This window comes from Odocoileus virginianus, unplaced genomic scaffold, assembly GCF_023699985.2.
Source record: "Odocoileus virginianus isolate 20LAN1187 ecotype Illinois unplaced genomic scaffold, Ovbor_1.2 Unplaced_Contig_67, whole genome shotgun sequence".
NCBI classification, from domain to species: domain Eukaryota; kingdom Metazoa; phylum Chordata; class Mammalia; order Artiodactyla; family Cervidae; genus Odocoileus; species Odocoileus virginianus.
The window spans coordinates 69,077-91,431 of NW_027224384.1; the positions used below are offsets into that span (position 1 = coordinate 69,077).

Below are 22,355 nucleotides of genomic sequence, written 5' to 3' on the forward strand. Positions count from 1 at the left end.
AGCCAAAAACTGTAACAAGGGACAAAAGAGGCTGATTATAAAATGACAAAGTGATCAATACATCCAAAAGATAGAACAATAACAAATAACATACCCATCACCTAAATATGTTAAGCACCCAAATATATTCAATAAATACTAATAGATATGAAGGAAGGCAACAGAATGGGAAAAGGTGAAAACAGTGACAGATTTTATTTTCTTGGGCTCCAAAATCACTGCAGACAGTGACTGCAGCCATGAAATTAAAAGACGCTTGCTCCTTGGAAGGAAAGCTATGACAAACCTAGACAGCATATTAAAAAGCAGAGACATCACTTTGCTGACAAAAGTCCATATAGTCAAAGCTATCATTTTTCCAGTAGTCATGTATGGATGTGAGAGTTGGACCATAAAAAGGCTGAGCACTGAAGAATTGATATTTTCGAACTGTGGTGCTGGAAAAGACTCTTGAGAGTCCCTTGGACAGCAAGGAGATCAAACTAGTCAATCCTAAAGGAAATCAACCCTGAATATTCATTGGAAGGACTGATGCTGAAGCTCCAATACTTTGGCCACCTGATGCAAAGAGCCGACTCATTGGAAAAGACCCTGATGCTAGGAAAGATTGAGGGCAGGAGGAGAGGGGGTGACAGAAGATGAGACAGCTGGAGAGCAACACCGACTCAATGGACATGAGTTTGAGTAAACTCCAGGAGACAGTGAAGGACAGGGAGGCCTAGCGTGTTGCAGCCCATAGAGTCACCAAGAATAGGACATGACCTAGTGATTAAACAACAAGATGAAAGGAGACATAAAGAACAATACATGCAGGGTATTTCAATATCCCACTTTCAACAATTGACAGAACACCCAGACAGAAAATCAGCAAGAAATGATGAATGTAAAATATACATTAGACCAAATGAATGTACCAGACATCTATAGAACACTCCATCCAACAGCAGCAGAACACAACATTCTTCTCAAATGTACACTTCACATTTTTGAGGGCTGATCATCTAATAAGACAAAGACCAACTCTTAGCAAATTTAGGGAGATTGAAATCATAATAGGTATCCTTTCCAACCACAGTGATTTAAGCTAGAAGTCAACAACAGGAAGAAAGCTAGAAAATCCACACATATAAGGAAACAAACAAAACACTGATGAAAAACCAATGGATCAAAGAAGAAATTTTAAAAGTCTCAAATGAAAATAGAAACACAACTTAACCAAAATCCCTAGCAGTCCACAGAGGGAGGTTTACAGAGTTAAATGCATAGATTAACATTAGAAAAGTCTAAAATACACAACCTAAAATACACAACCTAATTTTAAACCTCAAGAACAACAAAAAGCAGGGGAAATTAAACCTAAAGTTAGCCGAAGAAAAGAAACAATGAGAATAGAGTGTAGAAAACAATAGAATGGGTCAACAAAACTAAGAGATGGTATTTGTAAAAAATAAAATTGTGGGGATTTCCCTGGTGGTCCAGTGGTTAAGAATGTACCTTTTAATGCAGGGGATGTGGGCTCCATCCCAGGTCAGGGACTAAAATCCCACATTTTGCTGACCAACTAAGCCTATGTACCCAACTACTGAACCCGCACATGCTAGAGCCTGCGAACCACAGCTAGAGAGAAGACCGGACACCAGAGTGAAGATCCCACAGGCTGCAACAAAGACCCTGCACAGCCAAAGAAATATCTGCTAAATAAATAAAAATGAGAAAACTTTTTCTACATTAACTAAGAAGAAAGAGAAAAGAAAGTTAGAAACGGAAGAGGAGACATTAAATTGTTAATACAGAAATACATAAAATCATGCAAAACTACTATGAAAAACTTTATACCAACAAAAAAAATGACCTAAAAGAAATGGATAATTATGTAGAATTATACAACCTACCAAGACTGAACCAGAGGGAAAGAAAAGCAAATAACAGACAAATATCAAGAAAGGTGATTGTGTGAATCAGTAATCTAAAACTTCCCAGCACAGAAAACCTCGGGACCAGATGGCTTCCCTGGTAAATTCTACCAAAGGTTTAAGGAAGACTTAACACCAATCCTTCTTAAAGTCTTCCAGAATTTGAAGAGGTAGAAACATGTCCAAACTTTTTATATGAGGCAAGCATTGCCCTGATACAGACAGATAAGGACACTACAAGAAAACAAAACTACAGACCAATATCCCTGATAAACATAGATACAAAAACTCTCAACAAAATATTAGTAAATCAAATTCAAGAACACCTTAAAAGGATTATACTACCATGACAGGTGAGGTTTTTCCCTGGGATGCAAGAAGGGTTCAACATATGCAAATAAAATGTGATGCTCCACATTAACAGAATGAAAGATAAAAATAATATGATCATTTCAATAGATGCAGTAAAAGCATGAACAAAATATAACATCGCTTCATGATTAAAAAAAAAAAAACAAAACCCTTAGTAGACTGAGGTTAGAAAGAACACACCTCAACTGATATTAAGGACATATACAACAAACCCAGTGCTAACATTATACTCAATGGAGAAAACATGAAAGCTTTCCCCTAATATCAGGAACAAGATAAGAGTGCTAACTCTCATTACGCTTATTCAGTAGAATTCTGGAAGTGCCAACTACAGCAAATAGGCAAAACAAAGAAATAAAAGACATCTAAATTAGAAAATAAGAAGTTGCTGCATAACACAGGCAGCTCAGCCGGATGCTCTGTGACAACCTAGAGGGTGGGTTGGGGGGGGAGAGGGAGGGAGGGACCAGAGGGAGGGGATATACACTTACTTATGACTGATTCATCGCTGCTGTATGGCAGAAACTGATACAACATTGTAAAGCAGTTATCCTTCAATTAAAAACAAAATTTTGAAAAAAAAGATGTAAATGTTTTCTATTTACTGATGATTATGATGTTATATATTGAAGATTCCAAATTCAACTAGAAATCTGTTGGATATAATCAAATATTTCAGAAAATTTGCAGGATATAAAAATCAATGCACAGAAATCAGTTGTTTTTCTATAAACGAACAATGAAACATGTGAAAAAGAATTAAAGAAAACTCACAGAAAGATTCACAATAGCATCAAACACAGAAGAATAGCTAAGAATAAATCTAACTATAAAAATGAAAGATCTGTACAACAAAAACTGCAAGACTCTCTGGAAAGAAATCAAAGAAGACACAAATAAATGGAAAGAAGACACCTTGTGTTCATTATTGGAAGAGTTAATTTTGTTAAATGTCACATAACTCCTTATCAAAATCCCAATGGCATTTTTATACAAATAGAAAAAACAATCCTAAATTTGGATGAAATGACTAAAGATCCCAAATGGCCAAAGCAATTATGAGAAAGAAAAACAAAACCATAAGCATCATAGTTTCTAATTTTAAACTATACTACAAAACTATAGCAATTAAATCAGTATAATACTGGCATAAAAATAGACCCATAGACTAATGGAAAGCCCATAATTAAATCCCTGCATATACAGTCAGCTAAAATCTAACAATGGAGGCAGGAACATCCAATAGGAAAAGAAGACAATCTCTTCAACAGTGGTGTTCGAAAAATTGAAGAACCACATGCAGGAAAGTGAAATTGGACTCCGATTTTACACAATTCAGAAAATTAATTCAAAATGGCTCAAACAATTAAACATAAGATCTGAAACAATAAAACTCCTAGAAGGAAACAATGAGAAGACACTCCTCAATACTGGTCTTGTCATTGATATTTTAGATATGACATCAAAACCACAAACAACAAAATCAACAAATGGAACTACATCAAACAAAAGCTTCTGCACAGTAAAAGAAACAATCAATGAAATGAAAAGACAACCTACAGGATGGGAGGAAAATTTTGTAAATCATGTTTCAGAATAGGGGTTAATAACTAAAACATAAAAAGAACTCATAAAACAACCTGATTTAAAAATGAGTAGAGGAACTGAACAGGCATTTTTCCAAAGAAAGCATGTAAATTGCCTATAAGGACATGAAAAAGTGCTCGACCTCATCACTAATCTGGAGAAGGGAGTGGCTACCCACTCCAGTATTCTTGCCTGGAGAATTCCATGGACAGAGGAACCTGGCAGACTACAGTCCATGGAGTCACAAAGAGTCAGACATGACTGAGCAACTATCACTAATCATAAGGGAAATGCAAACTGAAACCATTATGAGATCTCACCTCACACCTGTTAGGATGTTGATCCTCAAGAAGATAAAAATAACAACACTGGAGAGAATACAGAAAAAAAGGGACTTTTCTTTGTGAACTGCTTGTGGGATTGTGAGCTGGTGCAGCCACTACGGAGCACAGGATGGAAGCTCCTTGAAAATTAAAAGTAGAACCACCAGATGACCCACCAGTGCTGCTTCTAGGTATGAGCTCACAGAAAATGAAGACTAGTTACTGAAGAGACACCTGCACTTCCATGTTGACAGTAGCATTATTAACAACAGCCATGATACGGAAATAACATAAACGTCTACCAACAAATAAACTGATAAAGAAAATGTGAGGGACTTCCCTGGTGGTGCAATGGATAGGAATCCACCTGACAGTGCAGGGGATGTTAAAAGAGAAAAAAGTCAGTCCCACCCTGATCACCTTTTCCACAAGTCTCCCCTGTCTTACAATAAGGAAAGTCACTCCACAGAAGCAAGGCATGAACTACTAAATGGGGCCCAGGGTTAGTTATATGTAAGAAAATAGCTATTTCCATAAGTAGTATATTTTTCTGAGAAAAGCTTTTCACTCATCATTAGAGGAAATAGCTCCTGTCAAATTCTAGTCAAAGACAGCCTGTGTCCAATGGGCAATGCCTTCCCAAACTGGCACAAGGGGACCCAGGGAGCATGGGAGTGAAAGATGGGGAGAGGAGCCCACAGACCAGCAGGTTCCCAGCGTCTCCCTGGCCCAGGGTCAGGCTTCCCACCAACCAGACTCCATCATGTCCCACATGTTCATCCAGCTCCTTTGGCTGTAAGAGTTTGCATAGGAGTGAATAAGCCCTAATCTAGATTCTGAATATGTTTCAGTGGACCCTCTGGTCCCCAAAGTCAAACAGATTATGCTGAAAAAATCTGAGCAGTCTTAACTCCCTCAAAGGGGAGCTTCCATGCAGCTCTTTGTGTGCGTTGCCGAGTTATTGTCTCCCCTGCATTAAACTAAGAAAGCTTTCTCAGTAATTTTCAGGTCTTTTCCCCCCACAGAAATCTCTTAATGCTCATTCCTTGAATATATTACAAGCCCATTTCCCCAGTCATGTAAATTCCTCAACTCAGCCTTTTAAAAGCCTTTTATATCAGCTTTTAATTTGACAAGGAAAATTGTTTATGATAGTTATCAACTGGCAGAGATAACTGGGAAAAAATAATCAACACCAGATTATTCAATAGAATTTATAGCAATAACTTCCAATTTCTAATATTTCTAACTTCAACTGGTATCACCTAAATTTAGTTCCCTATTACATCAGTTCCTCTCAGTTGGCATACATTTTTACAGAATATAAAAGAAACATACTGAAACAAAAATGTCTCCTGACTCCCTGCTTCAGCTGGTGGTTTATAGCTGTCTGAGGGAGAAACAATAGAGCATCTGGAAGCTTTTCGATCCCCAATGATGGGTCTCCCCAGAACGGTGATTTATCTTCAAGTTTCAAATCAGCTACAAGATATGAGAGCAGAGTCACTCTGCTAGGAAACTGAGGACAGTGGGCGATTGGTGACTCTGACCTGCCCTCGAGATTAAAAGAGGAGAATGAAGACACGAGCAGAGAAGCTCTAAACCAAAACACACACTGTGTGCTGCTAGAGTAGTGCGCGCTCTGGGAGACCAGGAAATAGGCGGCTCCTGGCCAAGGGAATCTTGCAGGAGTTGACAATCCACAAGGGGCCTGATGGGCTGGGACTGAGGTGGGAAAGGCACAGACAGGAAAGCTAAGTCAACACCAGAAAATGCAAAGAGAACACTTCGCTTGGAGTGGAAACTTTATGTCAGAGTACAGAGTGACCACGGTGTTTAAATAACAGTTGTCCAGACAACAAGGTCTGACTGTATAGCACAGGGAAATATATTCAACATCCTGGGATAAACGATAACAGAAAAGAGTATAAAAAAGAATATATGTATAACTGAGTCACTTTGCTGTACAGCAAATATTAACACAACATTGCAATTCCACTAAACTTCAACTAAAAAAAAAGACTAGTAAAAACAAAATAGCCAGCCCACTTCAGTATCAGTGAGCTCACCAAGTACCCAAATCCTGGTTTCTAATGCATTCTCCAATCAGAGGAACCAAGGCTCCTGTTGGTTCCAGAACTGAGACGTGTGTTAGGGAAATTAAATGAATAGTCTTGTTTAGGCTTCAGAGACAAAGCAGAGCAGGCCTCTGACCTTGCTTCTAACCTGCCTGGACACTGCCCTGACTGGGAGTGACTGGGAGTGACTGCCTGCTGTGAGTGCAAGACTTGCAGCACCATAGATAAGATGGGGGAGAAATCTTGAGATTGTTGAGACCCTGGAAGAGGCCTGGCCAACCAAGCCCCAGGCTTAACTACATTCCAAGTTTCACAAGAAAAAACCAACAGCATTAACATGAAACCAGAGCTGCAATTTGGTCACAGATTGATGATATCAGTTTGGGACCATCCTGGGATTATAAGCAGGAACCCAGAACTGCAATCTTTGAAGTCTCACCCATGGAGCGGATGTGCTGCCTGGGACCTTTTCCCAATTGGGACTCCAGATGTGCTGTGACATGGGACTTCCCAGCACTGTTTAAGTCTGGATGTTGGTCAAAACCCAATTTGGTGATGTATTCTCTCTTTTATTTCTCTTTTTTTAATGTTAGTATGTTGAAAGTAAGCTAGATAATTCTCTAATAAATATCTGTATTATTTATTTGTATATAATGAGTGGCTTATTTTGTTAACAAATCCTTTGAACCTGAGATGAAAGTGAAAAACTTTTGGCAAAAGAGCAGAAAATACACAAGATAGACCCATTGCATCTCATCTTGTCAGAATGTAAAGAAGGCTGAAAACAAAACATGTACATTTTAATTAAAAAATACTTCATTGCTAAAAGATGCTAACCATCATCTGACAAGCTGCCACAAACCTTCAATATGTAAAAAAAGAAAAAGAAAAAAAACTCAGTATCTGCAAAGAACAATAACTGAAAAACAATAAAACGAGATATACCCATATTTTATGTCCCGTTCCTTTCAGTACTCAAACTTTTAAGTAAATATGTATAGCTGAATATCCCTTGATTTGTTTATCCTGGTACTATGCTGGAGCAAAAGAACTGTCCTTTACAGCATAAGGAATTTAGAGACATCAGTTACTAACAGATTACCTGGAAGCAGGAGTGCTCCCAGATATTTCCATTTTCTAGACAGAAAAATTCAACACATCAGAATGGAAAAGTTAAGGTGCACACCCTTAACTGCTGTCTCTGATGAGCTTTCCACCTAAAGCAGAGATGTTACACTTGCTGTGATTCAAATGCTGCTAAGTGTGCTATACCTTGAAACTCACTATCTCAAAGTGGGAACATCAGCCTGCTCCTAAGCACCTGGGTCATCACCTGTTTCTCTGAGAAACTGGCCAGCCAGGCCTGACATGATCAATTTAGAGCATTAAAAAATAAAGAACAAAACAAAACCCTTAAACCATTAACATCTTAAGGTTGACTCTTTTTTCTCTCTTCTTTTTTTTGAGACCTCACCACTTAATTGGGTTGGTGACAATGGCCCGTTAGATGCTTGCTTGGGAACAGAGGCGACGCATCTCAGCAGACTAAATGCCTCAACATCCAAGTTTCTGAAAAAGGTACTCGGTGTGTCTTTCGGGTGGTATTTCACAAAGCCCCAGTCCACAACTCCTCTCCCACTCTTCAGCTGTGCTTTCGAACAGGGCCACTATGATGACCTTCTCCCCAAACGGGCGCACTTTGGGTGGAGGAAGAGGAGGTCAGTGAGCAAAATACAGTTTCTCAGATATCAAACCAGTTGCCATAAACAGTTTGGAAAAGAAAAGCATATTTTTCTGGGCCTGGACTGGGCACACAGGCAAGAGAATGAACAAAGCTGCAAAGATGGGCGGTAGAAGGAAGGCCAAGATGGGATCTGGGACAAAATCAAGATGTGCAGGGCAGGCTGCAGGCTTCAAATAGAAGCCTTTACATCCCTCTAAGTTCTCGGTTCACGTATTGCTGAAGTCTGGCTTGGAGAATTTTGAGCATTACTTTACTAGCTTGTGAGATGAGTGCAATTGTGCAGTAGTTTGAGCATTCTTTGGGATTGCCTTTCTTAGGGATTGGAATGAAAACTGACTTTTTCCAGTCCTGTGGCCACTGTTGAATTTTCCAAATTTACTGGCACATTGAGTGCAGCACTTTTACAGCATCATCTTTCAGGATTTGAAATAGCTCAACTGGAATTCCATCACATCCACTAGCTTTGTTCGTAGTAATGCTTTCTAAGGCCCACTTGACTTCACATTCCAGGATGTCTGGCTCTAGGTGAGTGATCACATCATTGTGATTATCTGGGTCGTGAAGATCTTTTTTGTACAGTTCTTCTGTGTATTCTTGCTACCTCTTCTTAATATCTTCTGCTTCTGTTAGGTCCATACCATTTCTGTCCTTTATCGAACCCATCTTTGCATGAAATGTTCCCTTGGTATCTCTAATTTTCTTGAAGAGATCTCTAGTCTTTCCCATTCTGTTTTTTTCCTCTATTTTTTTGCATTGATCGCTGAGGAAGGCTTTCTTATCTCTCCTGGCTATTCTTTGGAACTCTGCATTCAAATGGGAATATCTTTCCTTTTCTCCTTTGCTTTTTGCTTCTCTTCATTTCACAGCTATTTGTAAGGCCTCCTCAGACAACCATTTTGCCTTTTTGCATTTCTTTTCCCATGGGGATGGTCTTGATCCCTGTCTCCTGTACAATGTCATGAACCTCCGTCCATAGTTCATCAGGCTCTCTGTCTATCAGATCTAGTCCCTTAAATCTATTTCTCACTTCCACTGTATAGTCATAAGGGATTTGATTTAGGTCATACCTGAATGGTCTAGTGGTTACCCCTATGTTCAAGCTGGTTTTAGAAAAGGCAGAGGAACCAGAGATCAAATTGCCAATATCTGCTGGATCATCGAAAAAGCAAGAGAGTTCCAGAAAAACATCTATTTCTGCTTTATTGACTAGGCCAAAGCCTTTGACTGTGTGGATCACAATAAACTGTGGAAAATTCTGAAAGAGATAGGAATATCAGACCACCTGACCTGCCTCTTGAGAAACCTGTATGCAGGTCAGGAAGCAACAGTTAGAACTGGACATGGAACAACAGACTGATTCCAAATAGGAAAAGGAGTACCTCAAGGCTGTATATTGTCACCCTGCTTATTTAACTTAAATGCAGAGTACATTATGAGAAATGCTGGGCTGGAAGAAGCACAAGCTGGAATCAAGATTGCCGGGAGAAATATCAATAACCTCAGATATGCAGATGACACCACCCTTATGGCAGAAAGTGAAGAGGAACTAAAAAGCCTCTTGATGAAAGTGAAAGAGAGTGAAAAAGTTGGCTTAAAGCTTAACATTCAGAAAACTAAGATCATGGCATCTGGTCCCATCACCTCATGGGAAATAGATGGGGAAACAGTGGAAACAGTGGCAGACTTTATTTTTTGGGGCTCCAAAATCACTGCAGATGGTGACTGCAGTCATGAAATTAAAAGACACTTACTCCTTGGAAGGAAAGTTATGACCAATCTAGACAGCATATTAAAAAGCAGAGACATTACTTTGCCAACAAAGGTCTGTCTGGTCAAGGCTATGGTTTTTCCAGTGGTCATGTATGGATGTGAGAGTTGGACTGTGAAGAAAGCTGAGCACCAAAAAATGGATGCTTTTGAACTGTGGTGTTGGAGAAGACTCTTGAGAGTCCCTTGCATTGCAAGGAGATCCAACCAGTCCATCCTCAAGGAGATCAGTCCTGGGTGTTCACTGCAGGGACTGATGCTGAAGCTGAAACTCCAGTACTTTGGCCACCTCATGTGAAAAGTTGACTCACTGGGCAATACCCTAATGCTGGGAAGGATTGGGGGCAGGAGGAGAAGGTGCCGACAGAGGATGAGATGGCTGGATGGCATCACCGACTCGATAGGCATGAGTTTGAGTAACCTCCGGGAGTTGGTGATGGACAGGGAGGCCTGGCATGCTGCGATTCATGAGGTCGCAAAGAGTCGGACACGACTTAGTGACTGAACTGAACTGAGTCTCAAATCAAATTGAAAACAAAAAGCAGAGCTACAAACCAAAGTTATAATAGTACTAGCTTTTCATTTTTTTAAACTTCTGATTTTATACTGGAGTATAGCTGATTAACAATGTTGTGATACATTAACAAATTGAAAGATAAAAACCATATGATTATCTCAATAGCTGCAGAAAAAGCCTTTGCCAAAATTCAACATCCATTTATGATTAAAACTCTCCAGAAAGCAGGAATAGAAGGAACATACCTCAACATAATAAAAGCTATATATGACAAACCCACAGTAAGCATTACCCTCAATGGTGAAAAATTGAAAGCATTTCCCCTAAAATCAGGAACAAGACAAGGGTGCCCACTCTCACCACTACTATTCAACATAGTTTTGGAAGTGTTGGCCACAGCAATCAGGGCAGAAAAAGAAGTAAAAGGAGTCCAGATAGGAAAAGAAGAAGTGAAACTCTCTCTGTTTGCAGATGACATGATCCTCTACATAGAAAACCCTAAAGACTCTACCAGGAAATTACTAGAGCTAATCAACGAATACAGTAAAGTTGCAGGATATAAAATTAACACACAGAAATCTCTTGCATTCCTATACACTAACAATGAGAAAACAGAAAGAGAAATTAAGGAAACAATACCATTCACCATTGCAACAAAAAGAATAAAATACTTAAGAGTATATCTACCTAAAGAAACAAAAGACCTATACATAGAAAACTATAAATCACTGATGAAAGAAATCAAAGAGGACACAAACAGATGGAGAAATATACCGTGTTCATGGATTGGAAGAATCAATATTGTCAAAATGGCTATACGACCCAAAGCAATCTATAGATTCAATGCAATCCCTATCAAGCTACCAACGGTATTTTTCACAGAACTAGAACAAATAATTTCACAATTTGTATGGAAATACAAAAAACCTCAAATAGCCAAAGTAATCTTGAGAAAGAATGGAACTGGAGGAATCAACCTGCCTGACTTCAGACTCTACTACAAAGCCACAGTCATCAAGACAGTATGGTACTGGCACAAAGACAGAAATATAGATCAATGGAACAGAATAGAAAGCCCAGAGATAAATCCATGAACCTATGGTCACCTTATCTTCTACAAAGGAGGCAAGGATATACAATGGAAAAAAGACAACCTCTTTAACAAGTGGTGCTGGGAAAACTGGTCAACCACCTGTAAAAGAATGAAACTAGAACACTTTCTAACACCATACACAAAAATAAACTCAAAATGGATTAAAGATCTAAATGTAAGACCAGAAACTATAAAACTCCTAGAGGAGAACATAGGCAAAACACTCTCTGACATAAATCACAGCAGGATCCTCTATGACCTACATCCCAGGATATTAGAAACAAAAGCAAAAATAAACAAATGGGACCTAATGAAACTTAAAAGTTTTTGCACAACAAAGGAAACTATAAGCAAGGTGAAAAGACAGCCCTCAGATTGGGAGAAAATAATAGCAAACGAAGCAACAGACAAAGGATTAATCTCAAAAATATACAAGCAACTCCTCCAGCTCAATTCCAGAAAAATAAATGACCCAATCAAAAAATGGGCCAAAGAACTAAACAGACATTTCTCCAAGCAAGACATACAGATGGCTAAAAAGCACATGAAAAGATGCTCAACACCACTCATCATCAGAGAAATGCAAATCAAAACCACAATGAGGTACCATTACACGCCAGTCAGGATGGCTGCTATCCAAAAGTCTACAAGCAATAAATGCTGGAGAGGGTGTGGAGAAAAGGGAACCCTCTTACACTGTTGGTGGGAATGCAAACTAGTACAGCCACTATGGAGAACAGTGTGGAGATTTCTTAAAAAACTGGAAATAGAACTGCCAATATGACCCAGCAATCCATCTGGGCATACACACCGAGGAAACCAGATCTGAAAGAGACACGTGCACCCCAATGTTCATCGCAGCACTGTTTATAATAGCCAGGACATGGAAGCAACCTAGATGCCCATCAGCAGACGAATGGATGAGGAAGCTGTGGTACATATACACCATGGAATATTACTCAGCCATTAAAAAGAATTCATTTGAATCAGTTCTAATGAGATGGATGAAACTGGAGCCCATTATTCAGAGTGAAGTAAGCCACGAAAGATAAAGACCATTACAGTATACTAACACATATATATGGGATTTAAAAAGATGGTAACGATAACCCTATATGCAAAACAGAAAAAGAGACACAGATGTACAGAACAGACTTTTGGACTCTGTAGGAGAAGGCGAGGGTGGGATGTTTCGAGAGAACAGCATGTATATTATCTACAGTGAAACAGATCACCAGCCCAGGTGGGATGCATGAGACAAGTGCTCGGGCCTGGTGCACTGGGAAGACCCAGAGGAATTGGGTGGAGAGGGAGGTGGGAGGGGGGATCGGGATGGGGAATACATGTAACTCCATGGCTGATTCATGTCAATGTATGACAAAAACCACTACAATATTGTAAAGTAATTAGCCTCCAACTAATAAAAATGAAAAAAAAAAAAAAAAAGCAGAGACATTACTTTGTCAATAAAGGTCCGTCTAGTCAAGGCTATTGTTTTCCCAGTAGTCATGTATGGATGTGAGAGTTGGATTCTCACTGAGGGTCGAAGAATTGATGCTTTTGAACTGTGGTGTTGAAGAAGACTCTTAAGAGTCTCTTGGACTGCAAGGAGATCAAACCAGTTAATCCTAAAGGAAATCAGTCCTGAATATTCATTGGAAGGACTGATGCTGAAGCTGAAACTCCAATATTTTGACCACCTGATGCAAAGAACTGACTCACTGGAAAAGACCCTGATGCTGGGAAAGATTGAAGGCAGGAGGAGAAGGGGATGACAGAGGATGAGATAGTTGGATGGCTTCACTGACTCGATGGACATGAGTTTGAGCAAGGTCCGGGAGTTTGTGATGGACAGTGAGGCCTGGCGTGCTGCAGTCTATGGGGTCACAAAGAGTCTGACACGACTGAGTGACTGAAGTAGACTGAACCAAAGGGCTAAACGGAGGATAGGCACCAAGGCCTATGGGTTATGTGTCATGAAGCTGAGTTGTTCTTATTTTATAAATAAAACAGATTTTATTAAAAACAAACAAACAAACAAAAAGGTTGTGATAGTTTCAGGGGGACAGCAAAGGGACTCAACCATACATATACCTGTATCCATTCTTCCCCAAACTCCCCTCCCATCCAGGCTGACATAGAACATTGAGCAGAGTTCCCTGTGCTACATAGTAGGACGTTGCTGGTTATCTGTTTTAATTACAGCAGTGTAGCATGAGCTTTTCTAGTCACCCATCTATCTATTTTTACTGGAGATCTTTATCTTTCCATAAGGCTTTGAGTTACTGTCAAAAATCCTGCACTCCAACCGGAAGGACTCCGTGCTGAGGCAGAACTCCCTCAACTCTTACAAACTGGGCATGTCTTAATTTCTCCTTCATTTTTGAAGGACAGTTTTGCTACACATAGGGTTCTTGGTTGACAGCTTCTTTCCCTTCAACACTTCAAATACACTGACCCATGTCATCTGGCCTCTGAGGCTCCCAATGAGAAATCTGTTCATGATCCTCCCAGAAAATCTCTCAGCTTTGCAGACATTAACTATGTGCCTATGAGTGTCACATGCAACAGGACAGTTTCTGATAGTATAGTCAAGTTCATTTAAATGGTCACTTTGAGACCAGAGTTTAAGGAAAAGGAATTGAATATTTCAAGTGTAGATGTTATGAGGTCCTTAACATCATTACTGATTTTCAGTCTAGTCATGGAAAGACTGCTGAAGAATTCAATAGCTTTCAGTTTCTAAGAAACTGAATACCAGTCTCTAATAGCACATATAAAGAAAAATCTCTTTAGGACCCTTTCTCCTAAGTGTAAAGGTGCCTTGAACCTGAAAAGGGAGAAAACCATTAAGATTTATCCTCAGTCATGATTGGTGTGTTTCCTGCTCTGTCCTTACAGGGCACAACTGTGATGAAACTCACTAAAAACCTTATATAAGAGCCCAGCTGGCCCCAGGTTTTTGGTCCTCAGAGCCCAGGAAGCTGATACTGGTACTTGACGGCTGGACCCACAGTTAGCTGTTTTTTTCCTGTGTTTTTGCCATTCTGTTGATTGTATTTTTCCTTTTTTTCCTCTCCTCTTTTTTATTTTTCTCATTTTTCTTTGCCTTTTCTTAATTTAAAATTTTTCCCCCTTTTCTCATTTTTCTTTCATTTTGTTTTTTCCATCGTTTATCGTTTTCTGTTTTTTTCCCCCTTAGTTTTTTCTTCATTTTTTTCATTTCAGTGTTTCTCATTTAAGTGTTTCTTTTGTTTTGTCCCATTTTGGTTTTTTTTTCCCCCCCTTAGTTCTACTTCTCTTTTCATATTTTTTTTTTTTTTAGTTTTTCTCATTTGTAGAGTTTTTCTTTGTATCATTTTCTTATTTTTCTTTTTCCATTCCACCCTTTAATTCTTGTTCACATTTTATCTTTTATTTTTATTTTTTTAGTTAGTGCTGCTAGTATTAGTATAGTTAGTATCATTGGTACAGTGAGCATATTTTGTATAGTTAATAGTTTATTAGCATAGTTAGTATAGGTAGTATTAGCATAGTTAGCATTGTTAGTGTATTTGGCATAGTTCACCCTGTTAGTATAGTTGGCATGGTTAGCATTAGTATAGTTGGCATAGTTTTGTTGCTAGCATAGTTGTCATAGTTAGCGTTTGTTAGTTTAGTTGTCATAGACAGAGTTTGTTTCTTTAGTTGGCATAGAGTAGTTAGCTGGTAGAACAGTTAACTGGTAGAGTAGTTAGGGTTTACCACCATGCAGGACCTAATGGCCAGGTGTTCAAATAAACAAACTCAAATAGAGAATTATGAAATTGTCCACACTATTGAAGAAGGATGGCATGCTACAGTTCTGCTGGCCTGACATGTTGTGGCCGGGACCGAGGTGGCCCTTAAGGTAATAAAGAAATGCAAACTGAAATTCCACTACGTCCTAGGGTTCATGTGTGAGAGGAGACATACACAGCTGTTAAATCATGAAAATATAGTGAAAGTCCTCAATGTCATTGACACGGAAGATTCAACCATCACGGTTCTGGAGTACATGAGTGGGGGAGACATGCAAGCTTACCTGGATGACCAGGGCCGCATGACGGAGCAGGAGGCCCAACAACTCTTCTGGCAGCTCCTATTGGCCCCGAACCACTGCCACGAGCGGGGCATTGTGTACCGGGACCTGAAACCAAGCAACTTGTTCCTTGATGTGGACCACAATGTGAAGACTGCAGACTTCACTCTGAGCTATGATTACTGCCCTGGAGAGAAGTTAGGTACATTCTGCGGCACCCCTGTCTTTACAGCCCCTGAGATCTTCCTGGAGTTGATGTATTTAGGCCTGCCTGTGGATGTGTGGAGCCTTGGTGTTATTCTGTATGTCATGGTGACTGGGTTTGAACCCTTCCAAGGACGAGACTACCAGGAGATGAAGCAGAGTGTGCTCACAGGGCATTATTATGTGCCCGACGACCTATCAAAAGAAATAAGAACATTAACAGCAAGCATGCTGACCCTTGACCCGACAACCAGAGCTACTTTACACCATCTTCGGCAGCATCCGTGGGTCTAGATGGATAAGGAGCCACTCCAGCCACTCTGTGAAGAGGACTCGGAGGTGACAGTGCAGAACACCAGTGGCACCCGGGACATTCGCGGGAAGAGCAGCACCCAAGACACCAAAAGCACCCATGACACCCACAGCAAGAGCGGCACCCACGGCAAGAGGAGCACCAGTGACACGGCAAGAGCAGCACCCAAGACACCAGCGGCACCCAGGACATGAGCAGCACCCGAGACACCAGTGGCACCTGTGACACTCGCGGCAAGAGTGGCACCCGGGACACCAGTGGCACCCGTGACACCCAAAGCATGAGGGGCATCCACGGCAAGAGCAGCACCTGGGACACGACCTGGCACCCGAGACACCAGCGATACCTCAGACAACGGCGGCTCCCAAGACACCAGCAGCACCCGTGACACCTGCAGCAAGAGCAGCACCCGGGACAAGAGCGGCACCCGGCACACCCACAGTACCCATGGCATCAGCAGCAAAGCCCCAGAGGGAACCCACTACCCCCTGAGTGTGGCCAACACCGCCGGAAGCTCTGACCAAGCTGGGCAGTCCCACTCCCCAGCCACTCCCTCTGGCCTCAGAAAGAAAAAGAGGGGCGTGGCTGGGAGAATATGGAGGTTTAGAAAACATTGCTGTTGTGGATGCCCAGCAATACCGCACAAATAAATCAGGCCCAGACCAACCCATGGATGACTGACCAAGACAAAAGGAGCCCTGCTGAGCTCCCTGGGACCCAGTCAAGTGGACTATGGGATTCAAATCCAGCACCTCCATGGCCTTCAGGAACCCTGGCCAGCTCAGAGGATGGTCTGGAGTAGCCTGGGAGACCAGAAGAGGCGTCACCCTGACCCAGCTGCCCCTCCTCCGCCACTGGGTGAAACTTCACAGACTGGACTCTCCCCCAGGGCACGTCCCCCTACCCCCACACTCCCCCCTCCATGTTGGTGGTGGAGGGGATAGTTCTTGCCAACTCCTTGGTTCTGCATAGTTTTCATAAACTTTACTTCTCCAGAAAGATGTATCTCCATCTGTTTTGCATCCTCTCCAGTTAGAGAAGTGTGTAGTCATGTAGGACTCGGAGTTAATGACCGAAGAATTAGTACAATGATCCTCAGGAGCAACAGCTGCTGCACTGCAGGGCAGAAATGCAGAAAGAGGATATTATTCTCCCACACTGACAATACTGAACATTTTCAGAAGGGCTGAGGGGAACTTTTGATCTCGGCAGCCTGTGTTAATGATGACCGGGAGGTCTAGGATAGGCGAGTAAGTCCCCTGAACCAGCCGGTGTGTGGTGTGGTCGGCTCCCTGTGCAGGTGAGTTTCCTGAATGTCCTGCAGGAGTCAGTGCTCTCCTCTCCCCTGTGGGGAGGGGCCCTGATGGGTGGGGTTTTGTTACACTATTGCTTGTTTTATGTTTTGGCCTCATGGCATGTGGGATCTTAGTTCCCCGACCAAGGATGAACCCACATTGCCTGCATTGGAAGGCAAATTCCCAACACTGGAATGCCAGGGGAAGTCCCTTTTTGGATGTCTGGGTTTGACCACAGGGCCCGGATGATTTTAAAACACTACATTTGTCAGCATTACCTGGTTCCCTTGTTCAACAAGCCCCTGAACACAGGGGTGCCTGGAACAGGGTCTTCTCCCCAGAGGCCTGTCTCAGGGGACACACTCAGCAGCAACGCCTGCACCATTCCATTGGCTCTTGTGTGCTTACATGTCACTTGCCAACTGCGGAATCCTTCACCACAAGACACAGAGCACTCTGACCACGTGCCTGTGAGCCACCTAAGAACAAAAACTACAGGAGCTTAGTAGGACGGTCCCTATAGGGACTGCCTTCCAGAGAGAAAGCCTATCCCAGCAGTATGACTGCTTCAGGGCCGACACATGTCTCTGCGAGTGGGCAGCAGCGCAGTAACTCCAGCCATACTCCCAGATCTCCTTCCACTCAGAAGCAACAGAATCACCGTGCAGACACAATAGCATCGGGGTGGGATAGAGCCGTCCTCAGGGAGGTAAGAGCCATCAGCTGTGTGGCCTCAGAGAGCAGAGATGGGGCAAAATCAGGTGGAAATTTTGGAAAGGTGAATTTCAACTCACTGAAACCAAAGGGAAGAAAAAAGGAGGAGGCACCTGGGTGCTCCTTGTTGGTGCTGTTTGGTCGCTCAGACGTGTCTGATTCTTGCAACCCCATGGGCTGTAGCCCACCAGGCTCCTCTGTCCATGGGATTTCCCAAGCAAGAATACTGGAGTGGGTTGCTATCTCCTCCCCCAGAGGATCTTCCCAAGCCAGGGATCGAACCTGTCTCCTGCAGCTCCTGCATTGGCAGGCAGATTCTTCACCACTAGCGCCATCTGGGAAGACGAACTGGGAGACTGGGACTGACATATACACTACTGTGGATAAAACAGATAACTAATGAAAGGTACTGTATCACACAGGGAACTCTACTCAGCATGCTGTGGTGACCTAAACGGGAAGGAAATCCAGAAAAGAGGGGATGTGTGTATACATGTGACTGACTAGCTTTGCTCTACAGTAGAAACACATCGTAAAGCAACTATCCTCCAACAAAAATAAGTAAAAGATGTTTCTGCTTATAGAATGGACAAGGCACTCTAGAGAGGAGACAAACTCAGGAGGCTCCTGATGTGGCCCGTACGAGGAATGACAAAGACATTGGGAACAGTGGGAAACTGACAGGAATGGATGGCAGTGAGAGGAAAGAGGGGTGGGTAGCTTAGGATGTAGTCCTTGTGATCTGGAACACTAACTAGGGGCAGATCAGATTTGGTGGAGATTATGAGTTTGATTTTGGATACTTTTAAAACTATTGATTTGTGTCATCTATGATATAGAAAGGTTATTAATGGCTTTACCCCTGGGGATGCAGATGATACCACTCTAATGGCAGAAAGTGAAGAGGAACTTAAGAGGTGAAGCAGCAGAGTGAAAGAGCCAGTTTAAGACTACATACTAAAAAATAATAATAATAATAATATCATGGTATCTGGCTGCATTGCTGCATGGCAAATAGAAGGGGGAAAAGTGGAAGTAGTGACAGATTTCCTCTTCTTGGGCTCCAAAATCACTGTGGATGGTGACTGTAGCCATGAAATCAGAAGACGATTGCTTCTTGGCAGGAAAGTGATGACAAACCTAGACAGTGTGTTGAAAAGCAGAGACATTATTACTCTGCCAACAAAGGTCCGTATAGTCAAGGCTGTGGTCTTCCCAGTGGTCATGTACAGTTGTGAGAGCTGGACCACAAAGAAGGCAGAACACCAAAGAACTGATGCCTTTGAACTGTGGTGCTGGAGAAGACTCCTGAAAGTCCTTGGACAGCAAGGAGATCAAACCAGTCAATCTTAAGGGAGATCAACCTGAATATTCACTGGAGGGACTAATGCTGAAGCTGAAGTTACAGCATTTTGGTCACCTGATGAGAACAGATGCCTCACTGGAAAATTCCCTGATGCTGGGAAAGACAGAGGGCAGAAGGAGAAGAGGGCATTAGAGGATGAGATGCTAGATGGCATCACCAATGCAATGAACATGAACTTGGGCAAACTCCGAGAGATGGTGAGGGGCAGGGAGGCCTGGCATGTTACAGTCTATGGGATCACAAAGAGTCAGACACGACAGGCGACTGGATAACACCACCACCCATGGGAGTAGAGTCTAAGGAATGGTGCATCTCATGAGTGCCTCTTGTGATGCTGCCCTTCTGCCATATCTCTGAGGTGAACCCATGAAGTCAGCTTTCCTGTGCTCTTAAGGTCCATTGTGATTGCAGGGAGCAGGTGAGAGTGGCAATTAAGACCAGAAGCTCTGAAATCAGGACTAACCTGATTTGAATTCTGGCCCTCTTACCTGTGTGGCCTAGGAGAGTTTTTCCAACTGTATAATAGAGAATGAACAACACTGGAGACATCCCTGGAGGTCCAGTGGTTAAGACTCTGAGCTTCTGGTGCAGGGGACTTGGGTTCAATCCCTGGTTGGTTACGCAGTGTAGCATAACCAAAAAAAAAAAAAAACAAAAACAAAGAAAAAGAAATAAAATAAAGAACAATATTGACTTGATAGATGACTGTGAAGTGATCCACATAAACTACTTAGCTGAGCACCAAGTACAGTCCACATAAAACAAACCTTAGTGGTTGAGTTATTCAGTCCAAATAACTGTGCATTTTAAAACAAGTCAAACCCTGGTAGCAAGGAGAGAAGAGTGACTGCACACACCTCGGGGGGCAGCCCCGGATGTTACAGGGCTGTCCCTGTGGCTCCCTGTGGTTACAGGATGTCCCGTGGCTCCTGGAGCTGGTCACAGAAGGCCTCACTCACTTCCTCCCATTGGCCATCAGGCACTGGGGTCTCTGACCTTGGGCTCCCAAGTGGCCGCACATGGCAGAACAATGAGTCCAGTTGCCAAGCTCCCAGAAAGTCTCTGCAGAAAGAAAAGGAATCTCACAGATGGCCGCCGGAGGAAAAGGGATGATGGGCTAGAGACAACCTGGCCAAAGACAACTATGAGCTGCTTTCTGGTTAGCTGCCCGTCAGGCTCTCTGAGCAGCACACAGAGGATCTGCCATCAGATGGGGTAAAGGGGTTCTTTAAATCTCATTTTCCCTTGACTAGCTCGTTGTCATAACCGAGGGGGTTATTACAGCCAGGATGGAGCCCTTAGTCCTGCAGCTGGACTGGAACCCAGTGTGTCTGTTGCCAAATCTACCTCTTTCAACATACTACCTCACATTTCACAAAGGCCCCTTGACAGTTCGGCAAGACATACAGCCTGAGAAAGGGGTTGTCTCAGGCCAGCTAGATCTGCCAGAAAAGTCCCAGAGAAGGAGGGGAAACTCTGTGCAGTGGGCCGGCTTCTCAAGAGTCTCCAAGCAGAGCCAAGAGGACAAGACAGGAGGGTCTCTCCAGGGGATGCCCTAATGGATCCTCTTTCTCAAAAGTGGATCAGACTGAGAGAGGCGAAAGATGATTTAGTGGGGAGCAGGGATTAAGCAGACAGGTTCAAGATACACTTCAATGCCATTCTTACTTCTCCACTAATTCTTAATCTAAACTTCAGATGAGTCCTGAAGCTGAATAAATAATTTGCCATAGAGCCCTCTGGAAAGGTGAAAATGGGAGTTTCCTTTAAAAAAGCTGAAGCTGACCACCTCCAATAATCATGGCTTGTTTTCCTTTTAGTCCTTGTTCCAAGCAGCCTTTCCTTTCCATTTTGACACTGGATAAAAAGATGAAGTAGGACATGATGATGACAGATTTGTGTATGATCACAGAAAGTACCACATCAGAATCATCCTGGGAGCCTTAAAAAACCCTGTTCTCAGGCCGTATGGCAGACAAATTAAATCAACTCTCTCAGGGCAGGGGGGATGGGGTGGGAGGTGATGTCCAGGGCTGAACTGACACTGTATGTATCAGCTGCTCAGTCACATCTGACTCTTTTTGCGACCCCATGGACTGTAGCCCATCAGGCTCCTCTGTCCATGGGATTCTCCAGGAAAGAATACTAGAGTGGGTAGCCATTCCCTCCTCCAGGGGATCTTCCAGACCCAGGGATCAAACCCAGGTCCCCTGCATTGCACGAAGATTCTTTACTGTCTGAACCACCAGGGAAGCCTCAAACTGACACTATCCACGATAATAAAATGACTTTTGTATATTACTTGCCAGTCATGAAAATAAGCACATGGGTGTTGAACTATCAAATACAGAACTAGGGGAAATAAACAAATGAAAAATAAGAAAAATTAAAGGGCTCCTAAATTGGGATGTTACTAGAGATGTTGAAACTCTATTTGGGTTCTTTGTTATTACACCAGAATGTGGCGTGTTCTCTCCTGAATGACAGCTTTTCTTCCATCAATAGTGTCTGAATGCCTTTTTTTCATAAAAGAACCAAGTCAGAATATTCCCTAACACCATGTGCTAAGTCACTTTAGTTGTGTCTGACTCTTTGCAACCCTATGGACTGTAGCCTGCCAGGCTCCTCTGTTCATGGGATTCTCCAGGCAAGAATACTGGAGTGGGTTGCCATTTCCTTCTCCAACACCATACATAAAAATTCGAAATGGATTAAAGACCTAAATGTAAGGCTGGGCACTATAAAACTCTTAGAGGAAAACATAGGCAGAACACTCTTTGACATAAATTGCAGCAAGATCTTTTTTGATCCACCTCCTAGAGTAATGAAAATAAAAACAAAAATAAATAAATGGGACCTAATTAAACTTAAAAGCTTTTGCACAGCAAAGGAAACCATAAACAAAACAAAAAGACAACCCTCAGAATGGGAGAAAAGATGTGCAAATGAAGCAACTGATGAGGGATTAATCTCCTACACATACAAATAGCTCATGCAGCTCAATATCAG

At 42.2% G+C, this 22,355-nt stretch overlaps 1 protein-coding gene across 4 annotated transcripts in view; it reads right to left on the reverse strand.

Annotated features, from left to right (window-relative positions):
- LOC139034237 (ADAMTS-like protein 3) overlaps window positions 1–20,527 on the reverse strand; it is an 80,410-nt gene extending 59,883 nt beyond the window's left edge. The window contains exons 1-6 of one of the 4 annotated variants that reach the window (XM_070464697.1): window positions 20,204–20,527; window positions 19,835–19,955; window positions 18,263–18,357; window positions 17,545–17,745; window positions 16,960–17,087; window positions 15,458–15,562 (exon numbers count right to left, since the gene is read on the reverse strand). In XM_070464697.1, coding sequence (XP_070320798.1) covers window positions 15,458–15,562; window positions 16,960–17,087; window positions 17,545–17,745; window positions 18,263–18,315 — 487 coding nt within the window. In that variant the 5' untranslated portion in view covers window positions 18,316–18,357; window positions 19,835–19,955; window positions 20,204–20,527. Of the gene's footprint in view, window positions 1–14,538; window positions 15,563–16,959; window positions 17,088–17,544; window positions 17,746–18,262; window positions 18,358–19,834; window positions 19,956–20,203 lie in introns of those variants that run through there. The other 3 variants (XM_070464698.1, XM_070464699.1, XR_011486662.1) reach the window with 3 other exon arrangements.
- Window positions 20,528–22,355: the final 1,828 nt, after the last annotated feature.